The sequence below is a fragment of the Oreochromis aureus genome, linkage group 18, assembly GCF_013358895.1.
Source record: "Oreochromis aureus strain Israel breed Guangdong linkage group 18, ZZ_aureus, whole genome shotgun sequence".
In the NCBI taxonomy this organism is placed as follows: domain Eukaryota; kingdom Metazoa; phylum Chordata; class Actinopteri; order Cichliformes; family Cichlidae; genus Oreochromis; species Oreochromis aureus.
Genome location: NC_052959.1, coordinates 6,933,826 through 6,946,319, shown reverse-complemented (window position 1 = coordinate 6,946,319; position 12,494 = coordinate 6,933,826). Strand labels below are relative to the sequence as shown.

Here is a 12,494-nt window from a genome sequence, read left to right as displayed (position 1 = left end):
TTTGTATGCGCCACATCTTGCGCAACATCTGCGCAAACCTGACTTCCTACACAGCACAACTAGTTAACTGCACCCCGCTTCCTGTTAGCAGCTCTTTGGATTTACGTGACTGTCGTTCGCTCCTCTGCACCTCGAACATGTCGGTAGTGAGTTGATATACGTTTTAAAATAATGGGGAGTCACAACTTTATATGTTAAAAGTAGTTTTTAGCTAGCAATAGCGACTTTAAAGTCAGAGCCCGCCCGTTTGTGCTCCTTAAACAAAACGTTAAGCTAAGCTAAATGGATTATTGAGCTGTTTAAGATGTCGTGGTTTAATTATGTCAGTCAAAGCTCAAGTCAACACCAGCCCACTGACAATCAAGGAATTGCAGGCATCCTGTGTAGTTCTCCCAACCCAGTGTTCACGTCCCCTGCGGGTTTCCCTTCTCCAAGCTTGGGGGAATTTCCCCCAGCTCCTCAAGGTGTAGTCAGCCCTCCCAGCCTTGAGAAGCTGTCCTGCGCTTCTCCGAGTGCAGGTCAAGTTAGAGAGCCCGAACCCATCTCCTACGTAACCTTCCAGGAGCAGCGGTGTGTCCTGAGCTGGTTCCAGAGCTGGACTCCCGTTCAGAGGGAGCGGTTTCTCCAGGACCTTCTGGGGAAAGCTGTTCCGGGGAAAGTGTGCACCCTCCTAGACTCACTCAGCACTCTCCAGGTACTTTATGCAAACTTACAAACACATGGTCTGGAGAGGAGTGCCATTTCTAGTAAATAACTGGCGCTTTCTTCCTCTGTGTAGGTTAAAGACAAACTTCCAAACATCTTTGAATGCCAGCTCCGCCTGTGGACGCAGTGGTTTGAGTCTTGGGGAGAAGAGGAGAGGAATCATTTTCTACACATGCTGGAAGAGCGGGACCCGGATTTTGTTACCCACTTTTACAGGAGTGTAGCGGGTACAGCAGGAAGAGACTGAGCAATGTTTGCATTGTGATAGAAAAGCGAGTAATAAAGAGGTGATGTGTGGTGTAGAAAACATTCTCTGAGTCTCTTTGTAGAAAATATAGCCTTCTTGTACATAGTAGTGTTCGTATACGTTTTGTAAGTAGAGTTCTGCATGCCTGCTCCGCTGGGTTTTTTGTTTTATAAAAGTTTCATTGATTTGTAAATAAACAGGTTTAACATCTAGCTGTTGGTTAACATCTAAACAGGCTTAGCTCTTCTGTGAGGCAATTAACACATCTGGAATAACATGGACAAGAGACTTTTTTTTTTAATAACGAGAATAAACAAAATATTTTAGTAATTAATTTTATTTATAGGCACCTGTCGAGACACTCAGGGACGCCTTACATAGAATCAAATATCAAAATCACAGTATTGATAAAAATAACAGCTGGTAAAAACCATGGAGTTACCGATAAAAGCATGATTCAAATCAAAGAGAATAGGCAGACTTAAGGTTGGCTTTAAAGACAGGGAAAGAATGTTGCAAGCATGGTATATTTGTTTTACTGTCTGAAGCATTTAATAGCAACAATAGCAGAAATATGTGAGACTTATTCTTCAGTTATTATTTTATTACTCATATACTCAAATGTCACACATTTTGACATGGGTGCGGACAAAACTTCTCGTGACCCTTATTTTATCCAGTCAGTTGCTCCAGGAGTAATTAAAACTATTGGATTTGGAGCACTGCCATCTTCTACACAGAAATTGACAAATGGATAAATTTTTCCTGTGAAGCGCTGACCTACAAAAGAGTACATATGAGTTCTGGCCCCTGAATCATAAAACGAAATGGTTCCCTTTTTGTAATCTAGCAGGATACCCAGGGTAACGGGATGTACCTCAGCAGGAATGGGAACCGTCCTCCTCTGCTCTATAGCTCTGTACTGACCCTGTTTGTCCAGGACTATAGTCCAGTAACCATTTGTTGGACTGAAGCGTGTTGATCCCTTTCTTTGAGAAGATTCACTGGTCATCCCAAGGTGGTAACAGGTCTTCCCAGCTACTGACACCTCCCAGTAATGCTTGCCAGATGAGAAGCCGGTGGCACCTAGGGCCCCCAGAATCACATCAAACCGTCTTGGATTGTCGGGGACGTCTTGCATAAACTCTGTAGTGGACATCTCGGTTTCATCATCAGATAAAACTATTCTTGGGTGCGCTGTGTCTGGATCGAAGGTCATCTTTGCTGTTAAAAGAAACAGCATCTGAAATCAGCTTGCAGTAAAACAACCCTGATAACACAGATGGCATAATTTAGCCTTAATGTGGAAAATGTAAGGGTGTGCTTGAAAGTTATATAGACGTTTTCATACAACAGGCTGTTGAATACAGTATGCAGCGTGAGTAGTCGTGTATTTATGTCATGGCATCTGTGCAGCTGTATTAGCTTTAAACAAAAGTGCAAAGAAATAGAAAAAGAAACAAAGAAATGCAACAAACTTTCATGTGTGACTCACAGGTATGGATGGTCTTTTCTTCTATATCACCTAGTTCCTTTTGAAGCCCTGAGGGCAAGAGTAAGAAGAGCATGTCTGTCAGAGGATTGTGTGTCATAACAGTTTACTCTTTGTATGTTGCTGGGCTAAACTATAAGCTCTTCTACAGTTTCCTGAAGTTTGTTTTTCTCAGGTTGCAGGACTAGCAAGAAGATTAAATTATCCAATTAAGAATCCTCACATTCACTACTACCTACTCTCCCATATTATACTGAATCTGTTCATTCTGTGGCTTGAACATACTGTCAATATTATTCTGCAGTCTGTTATTCTCCCTGTTCTGTCTTTGTAACTCCTGCTCCAACTGGTTGAGCTTGGCATCCTTCTGACGCAGCTCCTGCAGCAGGCGGTCTCCATCATCATGGCTCTGCTGCAACTCTCTCCGCAAGTCTGTTTGATGAAATACATACTTCAGAGCCTGAAGGAGTGCATCTGTACAATATATCCACACAATAATAATGCGGTCACATTGGGGATCTCACCTTCACACTCCTCTGGCATTTGAGAGCAGCACATCTTCAGCTCCGTGACTTCCTGCTTTAGGTCTGACAGAGGGAGAGATTAGACATGAACCAGCTAAATGAGAGTCACATCTGGATAGTTTTTGATGTTTTGAGAAATGCATTTATTTGTCCTCGTTTAATTTTAGATGGAAAAGATGTCAGTAAGTAAAGTTTATTTATTAAGCGCTTTTCATAGACAGGCAGTCACAACACGCTCCAAAGAAAGTACACTCTGTCAGTTCCAAGGTTTGATGTTTCCAGACATAATAAAGAAAATCTGGTTCTTACCATACCAGACAGAAATTAAGTAAATACAACCTCAGATGCACAAAAAGCAGTTTATTATTTTTTAAACAAAAATTAGTACAAAAACAAGAAGCAGTGTGTGGAAAATGAACTACACCCTTAGTGCTTCCATAGGAATTAGGAGGGTAAGTAGCAGGGTTAAAAGGCCATTTCCAAAAAACGTCAAGTCCATAATTCTACAGTGAGAAAATCATGAAAGTGGAAAATATTCAAGACAGTGGCTAGGATACTGCAGCAACTTTACAATGCTATACTCACAGAAACTGGGGCGAAAAGTCCTACATCTGAGACTCTATAAGCCGATACTATACTATACTCTATACTGCCGAGCGTAGTAGAGTTTATCAAGGTTAACGTTCATTCACCAGCTATAAAAGCCCCTATTTTGTTTACTGCAGCCACAGGACCCTTGCAGTCACTGAGTCACTCATAAACGCATCTGTTTTTCCATACAGTGCTTCTGCCTTTTGTTAAGGTTTTGTTAGGTAAACAATGATGGTGTAATATATCATGTTTTTCAGTTTATCTGTGCTTGTACTTAAAGACTCAATACTTTCCTTTTACAATGACTGATTGTACTAAGCGAGCCATTATCTAGTTAGCTTAACATAAAGACTGCAAAAAAAGGGAAAACAGCTTGCCTGGCTCTATTTCTGCGCAGCAATTTGTCTAATCCATACATGACAAACATCGAGTTAGAAAAAAGTTGAGTGCATAACCAATAGAGAAAGCCAGGTTAGCTGTTGCCCATGATTTTCAGTTTGTGTTAGCTAAATGAATGCATTATACTATAAGAGTTAAACAGATCTTTAAATCCAACCCTGATACATGTTTGTGACAAAATATCAAATTAATTTTGTGACTACCTGCAATATAAAATACAAACCTTTGTTTGCAGCTTCAAGTTTTGTATTCTTTGTTTCTTGTGTTTTTAGTTTCTTCTCCATGTCTGACACAGAAAGTAAAAAAATACTTTTAAACAGGATTTAAGATCAAGCAGAAATGTGTTGCAGGTCTTCAAAATTTTATGAGACTGACTCTACATGCACTAAATTGTTAAGTGACTGCAAAAATCCCAAACCTTTGATTTTTTTGTCAGATGTCTGCGTTTCAGCCTTTTTCAGTTTCGCCCTCAGATCAGCAATCTCCATCACTAGTGGAAATGCAAACAACTGGAATATTATATCGTACTAAAAGGACACCAACAGCATGACACCAAAAAACAAATTCAACAATATTCATACCATATTTAAAATTCTCTGCATCTGCATGCTCAAGTTGACTTTCAGTGTCTTCCAGCTGCCTCTCTTTCAACTTTAGTCTCCTTTGAAGGTCTGAAAATGAGTTTGAGATTAATAAACACAACCATTAGCTCAATACACAGGTTACTTCATGCAATATACATTTCAAAGTTTGTTCTGTACCTGCAAGGCTCTCAGTATGAGCCTCTTTGAGGGCTGCTATGTTATCTTCCAGTGGTGTAATTTGCTCGTGAAGCTCCATAATCTGAGCAGCTAAAACAAAACGCAAACGTTATGTACTCTGATGCTGTTTGATATTTCACTCCTTGTTTCTGACTGAACCAGAGCAAAATACTTACACAGATTAGCAATATTTATATCTTTTCTACCCAGCAGGTCTGTCTTGTATTGTATCTCATTCCTGATGGTCTTCAGTTGATCTTCCAGATCTTCAAAAACAGGCAAAAGTGATGTTTTACGTCCTTAAAATATCTGTAGTATTACTATGGTCACATTTGAGGAGAGCCCACTGCATCCCACCTTTAATTTGTGCTTCTTGTGTCTCATTCTTCCTCTCCTGTTGCTTCTTCAGTCTTGCTATTTCATCTTGCTGATTCAAGATCTGAAATGCTATTAAAAAAACAAAACAAAAAAACCCATCTTCATGCATGCTCAGTGCATCCAGGTAAGGAAATCCGCGAAAAATTAAGTCTGTTCATCCGGATGTAGCGTTTTCAGTGGGAGAAATGTTTCGTCACTTGAAAACACTCACTGAAAGCACTACATCCAGATAAACAGACTTTTTGGGATAAATATATATGTACATACAAATTAAAGACAAAGAAGAAGAGAGTGAGGGACTGACTGTTACTCACTCAGCTTAATATTTTCATTCTGTTCATCTTTAATTCCCTCAATCAAAGAATTGAGCTCTTCTTGACGTGCTGGAGAAAAAAGATGAGGAATTACTTTTTTTCCACCGAATGCATGTATTTTATTTTTTAAGAAGTCATTGCTTTACACTGTATGCAGGTAAGATATGTCACCTACCTTTAATCTTCTGGTCATCTGTATCATTTTCCGCCACAACGACCAATTTCTCGATTTCTGTTTGTAGTGCAATAATCTGCAGAACTGAAAGAAGGTTGGAGCACTGATAAGTATTTGTACCAGAGTTAGTAATCTGGATTCTTTCAGCGGGTTGTTTGTACTCACGTCTACGTGGTTGAGTGCTTCTCTCTTTCAGCTCTTTTGTTAGTTTGTCCAGCTCCTCGTTCTTTTCATCTATGGCTTTTTGGAGCTCTGCAGAACAGACAAAACTTTGTTTGGGGGGGATTTATGTGTAAATGTAAATATTTATTTGGCTAATATTAAAGCTGTACAACAACCCTTTAAAGTACACCATCTGAATACTGGACCCCAGTAGCACTGCTTACTTGACAATGAAACACACTCACCATCAACCTTGGATTTGGACACAGAGTTGTCCATTTGCGCTTTCAGTTGCTCCACTTGCTGAGTTAATGTAGAAATTTGTAGAGCTGAAAGAATCAGTCAGAATAAACATAAGCGTTCACTGTTCTAAGAAACATGAAAATGTGCACAACATCTGCGCATGTGCCCAATGTAAGTTGTGTTTTTAGCAAAGGCTCTGATTTTAACAACTATGATGAATGGGAGCAGTTCACTTAATACAAGAAGAAGAAAAGATAGTAAAACATTGAGAATGTGGAGAAAGAAATCATGGCGATAATTTATTTTTTTGACACATTAAGATAGTATGATGTCATCATATTACCTAGCAACCACCCAGTAAAGGGCTAAAAGTTCCTTTACTTATCAATTATGCTCCTATAAAAACATCAACGTATTTTTATTGCACAACATTAACATCTAATTTAAATTCACAAAGTGTGATTGACACCATTCTATTGCAAAAACCTAGCAACTGGCTAAAAATGACGTTTTTTTTAGCCTTTATGCACCTACAGCACCTTGTGAAAAACCTCCTTTTATTTGGATATTATCTTATAATAAGGCAGATTTTGCTAGTTTTATTTATATTCACAAAGTTGAATTATACATGCCTACCAACCACCTAGGACCTTGTGAGATTACTCCGACCCCCAATGTGATTAAGTATATCAATCGGCCAGGTGCACAAATAGGCCAAACACTACAGTGGCACTACTGTAGCGTGGGTATGTAGTAGTAATTATAATAAATAATGCAGTACATTTGCAGCTCATGCTTGACCATGAGTGACTCAGGCGTTCCACTAATAACTACAAAACTGCATCATCACGCATTAAACCTTTTTTGTAGAAGATGATAAAAAGTTAGTAAAATATGATTTACAGCTTCTAAAATCTTCACTTTTAAAACTATTTCATAGGAAAAAAATGAATTCGTTATGATGAACTTGACAGCTTAGAAGTTTTTTTATTCAGAGATTCAGCACTCACCAAGTGAAGTAACAGAGTTCGATTTGGACTGCAGCTCCTTGATTTTGTCATTCAGGCTTTGCTGCAGCTCTGCACAGAGACATTTATTATAGTTGTTGATCACAGAGAACAGTTTTCTGTATTTAGCAAGAACAACAAGTCAACAAAGATTACACTCACTTGTAATTCTCTGCTTATCATCTGAACAGCTTTGTGTCTCGTTCAGTTTTTGCTGCAAATCTAAGAGAGAGGTTACATTACTAAGCAATAGTCTAGGCATTATTTTTTGATAGAGGCCGACATGAAAGTTCATATTGTTATATTTTGTTGGCTTTCAGTGGGTTTTGACTATGAGTTTGTAAAACTATTAATTCCAGGTTTCTCCAATAAGTCAGTTCAGCTCACTTTTATTTATATTGTGCCAAATCACAACAACAGTTGCCTTAAGGCGCTGTGCTTTGGTGACAGAGGGAAGGAAAAAACTCCCTTTTAACAGGAAGAAATCCCTGGCAGAACCAGGGAGGGGCAGCAATCTGCCGAGACCGGCAGAAACTTGCAAGCATCTTAAAATCAACTTAATCCTTCTTGTTGCAGAAACTTAAACATGCCACGGATGAACTTACCAAGGATCACTTCCTGATCGCGAGAATGCTCCTCCTCTTTATCCTTCAGTTGTTTTCTGAGATCTAACAAAATGTAAAGTTTGCTTCGGGTGAAGAAGGAATCCAAGGTGATACTTGCTTTTAGAGATCAAAAGGAGAATACTTACTAGAAATTGTAGCAGCACTTTCTTTATCCTCAGCTGTCTTAACTTTTTCAAGGTTTTCAAGTTGGCTTTGCAGATCAGTGATGTTCAAAACTGAGGAACAGAGGAAGAAAGAATCACAGCAGAACTTTTTTCCTTCATCGTTACTGCAGACACCATGTTCTTTCTTGACTTACTCAGGTTGGCATTTTCCTGGTTCTTCTCTTTCAGCTCATTGACTTGTTTCTCCAGCTCTCCTTCTTGGCTGCAAGCTCATTTGTGAGCTCTGAGGTCATTTTAAAGAAGTTAAAACAGGTTTATTGGTCAGACGCGAGAGATCATCGTACACATTTTGTTTTGTACTGTGAATTACAAAAGCTACCAAGTTTCTTTATCTCTCACACTTATTTTGTTTTTTCTACAAAGGTGGGGGAAACTAAAACTCTCACTTGCCCCACATCTGACTCCTCTGTGCTTCTGCCGGCTCACTTGTATTTGTCACACTCTTAGCACTTAGAGGAAAAGCACAATGGGAGATACTTACCAGTTAGCTTACTGGTTTGCAGAGTCTCACGGTTTGACAGCAGATTCTGCAGGTGCTTCACCTGACTCTGCAGATTCAGGATTTTCAGTGCTAAAGCACAAAGAAGCAAAACAGTAGTTTGCTATAAGACATGCTGTGAGAGAATTCCTTCATGAGAGGGAAAAAGGCAAAAAGAGAGAAAATTCAACTTGTCAGTGAACCTTTGTGCTCAGTTACTTCATACTCACTCAGTTTGGTGTTTTCTTGATCACTGCTGCCCATTTGAGCCATGAGTGTGTCTATTCTGTTTTGCAGAGCTGCAAAACAACAGTGAATTGTGTTGATAACATTTAGTCATCTACTATGACTTCGTGTCACCTCAATCAGCACCTTAAATCTAAAGTACCTTTTATCTGGTCACCAGCTGTCCCATTCACATCCTTGTTCTGCAGGTCCCATATCTCATTCTGGTGCTCAATGATTTGTAAAACTGAAACAAATAAACATCCGATGAATGAAGGTAAGGTTTGGTTTTGTCATTTAGAGCAGCGGTCCCCAACCCCGGACCTCGGACCGGTACCGTCCGTGAGTCGTTCAGTACCGGGTCGCGAGAGTTGAGGTTCAGGTGTGAAATGTATGGTTTTCAGGGTTTTTATCGGTTTTCAGCGTTATTTTGTTATTGTTTTTATCGTTAACTCGGTTTTCCTGGGTCTTTTCACGTGTGTTATGAATAAATCTTCTTTTTTTCGGTACCGCACTAGTTTTATTTTGTTGTATTCATCCGCGACACCTCATTGCCGGTCCGTGAAAATATTGTCGGGCATAAACCGGTCCGTGGCGCAAAAAGGTTGGGGACCGCTGATTTAGAGGGATATTTAAATGGAAATGTGTGTCAGTGCAATCAAGTTGCAAAACATGACAGAAACCCATTCTTTTCCCAGTATGATGGTGATTTTACAAATGTTAGCTTCTTCTAAAATTATGCAAAGTTACACCCATCAAGATCATTTGTTCTTTAACACTATGCAGATGGGACATTAGGCTAACTGATTTATAGGCCTTTTCTAAGTAGATAAGCTCCCCATGTGAAAAGTATCCACTGCACAGAACGCACAGAGCAGGAAATCTTGGCCCCAAATTTTGTCAATTTCCCCAGAGGCTTAGTATCGCAATAATAGCCAGCGGGTTGTCAGACTGTTTAAACAGTGTTGATCACAGAGTACAGCAGTGCACTCACCTAGTCCCGGGTTGGCAATCAATTCCTCCATTTCTGCAGTCTCAGTAATCAGTTCATCTTGCTTCTTCTCCAGTTGCATCTGCAGCTCTGTGGGGAAGCAGAGAGAAACAGATATGTGACTTAAGGTCATATTTGTTTCACATTTTTGCTCCAGGAAGTGTGCTGACTATGACAGCTGTTACTCACGTGAGATGATTTCTGGATCTTCTGAATTTGAGATTTGCTCCCTCAAAGCCCTCACTTCAGCCTGCATGTTGATCACATTCAGGACTAACAGAGACAAACATGAGCAGGTATGACGGCACAGATTAGTTCTGAAATATAATGTGAGGATGTGAGCAAAAAAAAGGAGAGACTTTAACTGCACCGCACTCACGCAGAGCAGTTTTGAAGTCTTTCGTCTTGTTCAGTTCTGCAATCTTCTCTTCAACTTCAGTCTTCAGCTCTGATTAAAAACAACAACAACAACAACAACAACAAAAAACAACCCCAGTCACATCAAAAACTCAGGCTCAGACACTTTGAGGTTGAAGTCCGATTTACAACTTACGGTTTCGTTGTTCCTTGAGTCCAGAGCATTCTTGAGTCTTTAATTGCAGTTTTTTCTCCAACTCTGAATCAAAAGAAACAAACAAGTCAACTAAAATCGGATCTCTGTATAAAACTCTTTGTTATGATGAATATATTCAGAAAAAAACCTAATTTGTGGCTTTGTCTTTTAAAAAAAAAGATAGATCTGGAGGACTTACTCAAAACAAATTGAAAGGACTGAAAGCCCCTTTTCCATTAGTCTCTACTCGGATGGGCTCGCCATGAGTGAAGGTAATTAAGCTAATGGAAAACTCTGAGAACCGCTGCAAACCGTGGCAAGTTGATCCGAGTAGGTACTATAAGACTACTAAAGACTATGTTGTAAATTTTTATCTCAAGATATAAAATGCTATATAACGTGAATGTTAGCTTCCCATAAACATTAGAAAGAAGGGAAACAGCTAGCCTCCCTAAAGCTAACTACATGATTCCTAAAGACAAATTAACATATTTTACTTCATTTGTTTAATTTATAGCAAAAGCCTTGCAAAGGAATTACATGTCACACTTATTCTGCTCATGTTCAACAATTACTGTAATCCATATGTGCCAAACAGAGTTGGAAAATAGAAGTTGTCAGCAGATAAAGCCAGGCGAGCTGTTGCCCATTATTTGTAGTCCGTGTGCTAAGCTAAGCCAGTGAGCTGTTGCATTATACTATAAGAGTTAAATAGATCTTTAAACCCAACCCTGAGGAGAAATGCAAATAAATGTTTGTGACAAAATATCAAACTACTTTTGGGACTACCTGCAATATACAATACAAACCTTTGTTTGCAGCTTCAAGTTTTTTATTCTCAGTTTCTTGTGTTTTTAGTTTCTTCTCCATGTCTGACAAAGAAGGTAAAAAAAATACTTTTTAACAGGATTTAAGGTCAAGCAGAAATGTGTTGCAGGTCTTCAAAACATTTATGAGACTGACTCTACATGCACTAAATTGTTAAGTGACTGCAAAAATCCCAAACCTTTGATTTTTTTGTCAGATGTCTGCGTCACCGCCTTTTTCAGTTTCACCCTCAGATCAGCAATCTCCATCACTAGTGGAAATGCAAACAACTGGAATATTATATCGTACTAAAAGGACACCAACAGCATGACACCAAAAAGCAAATTCAACAATATTCATACCATATTTAAAATTCTCTGCATCTGCATGCTCAAGTTGACTTTCAGTGTCTTCCAGCTGCCTCTCTTTCAACTTTAGTCTCCTTTGAAGGTCTGAAAATGAGTTTGAGATTAATAAACACAACCATTAGCTCAATACACAGGTCTAGTAGTCATGCAATATACATTTCAAAGTTTGTTCTGTACCTGCAAGGCTCTCAGTATGAGCCTCTTTGAGGGCTGCTATGTTATCTTCCAGTTCTTCAATTTGCACTTCAAGCTCCATAATCTGAGGACCTAAAACAAAACAAACGTTATGTACTCTGATGCTGTTTGATATTTCACTCCTTGTTTCTGACTGAACCAGAACTCATGACTGAACTCATACCACCTCCTGTGTTTATCTGATTCCTCATGGCCTCCAGTTGCTTCTCCAGATCTACAAAAACAGGCAAAAGTGATGTTTTACGTCCTTAAAATATCTGTAGTATTACTATGGTCACATTTGTGGAGAGCCCACTGCATCCCACCTTTAATTTGTGCTTCTTGTGTCTGATTCTTCCTCTCTTCTTGCTTCTTCAGTCTTGCTATTTCAGCTTGATGATTCAAGATCTGAAATGCTACAAAAAAAGGTTTCTGCATATATAACAAGAAGAGAGTGAGGGAAGTATTTTATTCTGACCGTTACTCACTCAGCTTAGTATTTTCATCCTGTTCATCTTTAACTCCTTCAATCAAATGAGTGAGCTTTTCTTGAAGTGCTGAAAAAAAAAAAGATGATTTTTCAAGAAGAAAAAACAAAACACAGAAGTGATCCTATTATTGCTTTACACTTGTTACTCTACGCATGAAAGATATGTCACCTACCTTTAATCTTCTCGTCGTCTGTATCATTTTTCGCCACAGTGTCCAGTTTCTCGATTTGTGCTTGTAGTGCAATAATCTGCAGAACTGAAAGAAGGTTGGAGCACTGATAAGTATTTGTACCACAGTTAGTAATCTGGATTCTTTCAGCGGGTTGTTTGTACTCACGTCTACGTGGTTGAGTGCTTCTCTCTTTCAGCTCTTTTGTTAGTTTGTCCAGCTCCTCGTTCTTTTCATCTATGGCTTTTTGGAGCTCTGCAGAACAGACAAAACTTTGTTTGGGGGGGATTTATGTGTAAATGTAAATATTTATTTGGCTAATATTAAAGCTGTACAACAACCCTTTAAAGTACACCATCTGAATACTGGACCCCAGTAGCACTGCTTACTTGACAATGAAACACACTCACCATCAACCTTGGATTTGGACACAGAGTTGTCCATTTGCGC

At 39.1% G+C, this 12,494-nt stretch overlaps 2 protein-coding genes across 2 annotated transcripts; one reads left to right on the top strand and one right to left on the bottom strand.

Annotated features, from left to right (window-relative positions):
* Positions 1 to 32: 32 nt before the first annotated feature.
* c18h14orf119 (chromosome 18 C14orf119 homolog) lies at positions 33 to 1,012 on the top strand. Its single transcript, XM_031757032.2, has 2 exons — positions 33 to 694; positions 779 to 1,012. Exons 1-2 carry the CDS (start codon positions 305 to 307, stop codon positions 950 to 952), a joined length of 564 nt encoding a protein of 187 aa, XP_031612892.1. The 5' UTR covers positions 33 to 304; the 3' UTR covers positions 953 to 1,012.
* A 259-nt stretch (positions 1,013 to 1,271) lies between these two features.
* Positions 1,272 to 12,488, bottom strand: si:ch211-14a17.10 (myosin-2 heavy chain). Its single transcript, XM_039602399.1, has 30 exons — positions 12,455 to 12,488; positions 12,213 to 12,299; positions 12,048 to 12,131; positions 11,569 to 11,619; positions 11,388 to 11,477; positions 10,036 to 10,098; positions 9,862 to 9,930; positions 9,672 to 9,755; positions 9,486 to 9,572; positions 8,655 to 8,738; positions 8,470 to 8,565; positions 8,270 to 8,359; positions 7,750 to 7,839; positions 7,604 to 7,666; positions 7,161 to 7,220; positions 7,002 to 7,070; positions 5,994 to 6,077; positions 5,752 to 5,838; positions 5,587 to 5,670; positions 5,412 to 5,480; positions 5,077 to 5,166; positions 4,896 to 4,985; positions 4,720 to 4,809; positions 4,540 to 4,629; positions 4,377 to 4,448; positions 4,182 to 4,244; positions 2,969 to 3,031; positions 2,730 to 2,876; positions 2,448 to 2,495; positions 1,272 to 2,176 (listed from the first exon to the last, which is right to left on the bottom strand). Exons 1-30 carry the CDS (start codon positions 12,486 to 12,488, stop codon positions 1,620 to 1,622), a joined length of 2,835 nt encoding a protein of 944 aa, XP_039458333.1. The 3' UTR covers positions 1,272 to 1,619.
* Between the last annotated feature and the right edge of the window lie 6 nt (positions 12,489 to 12,494).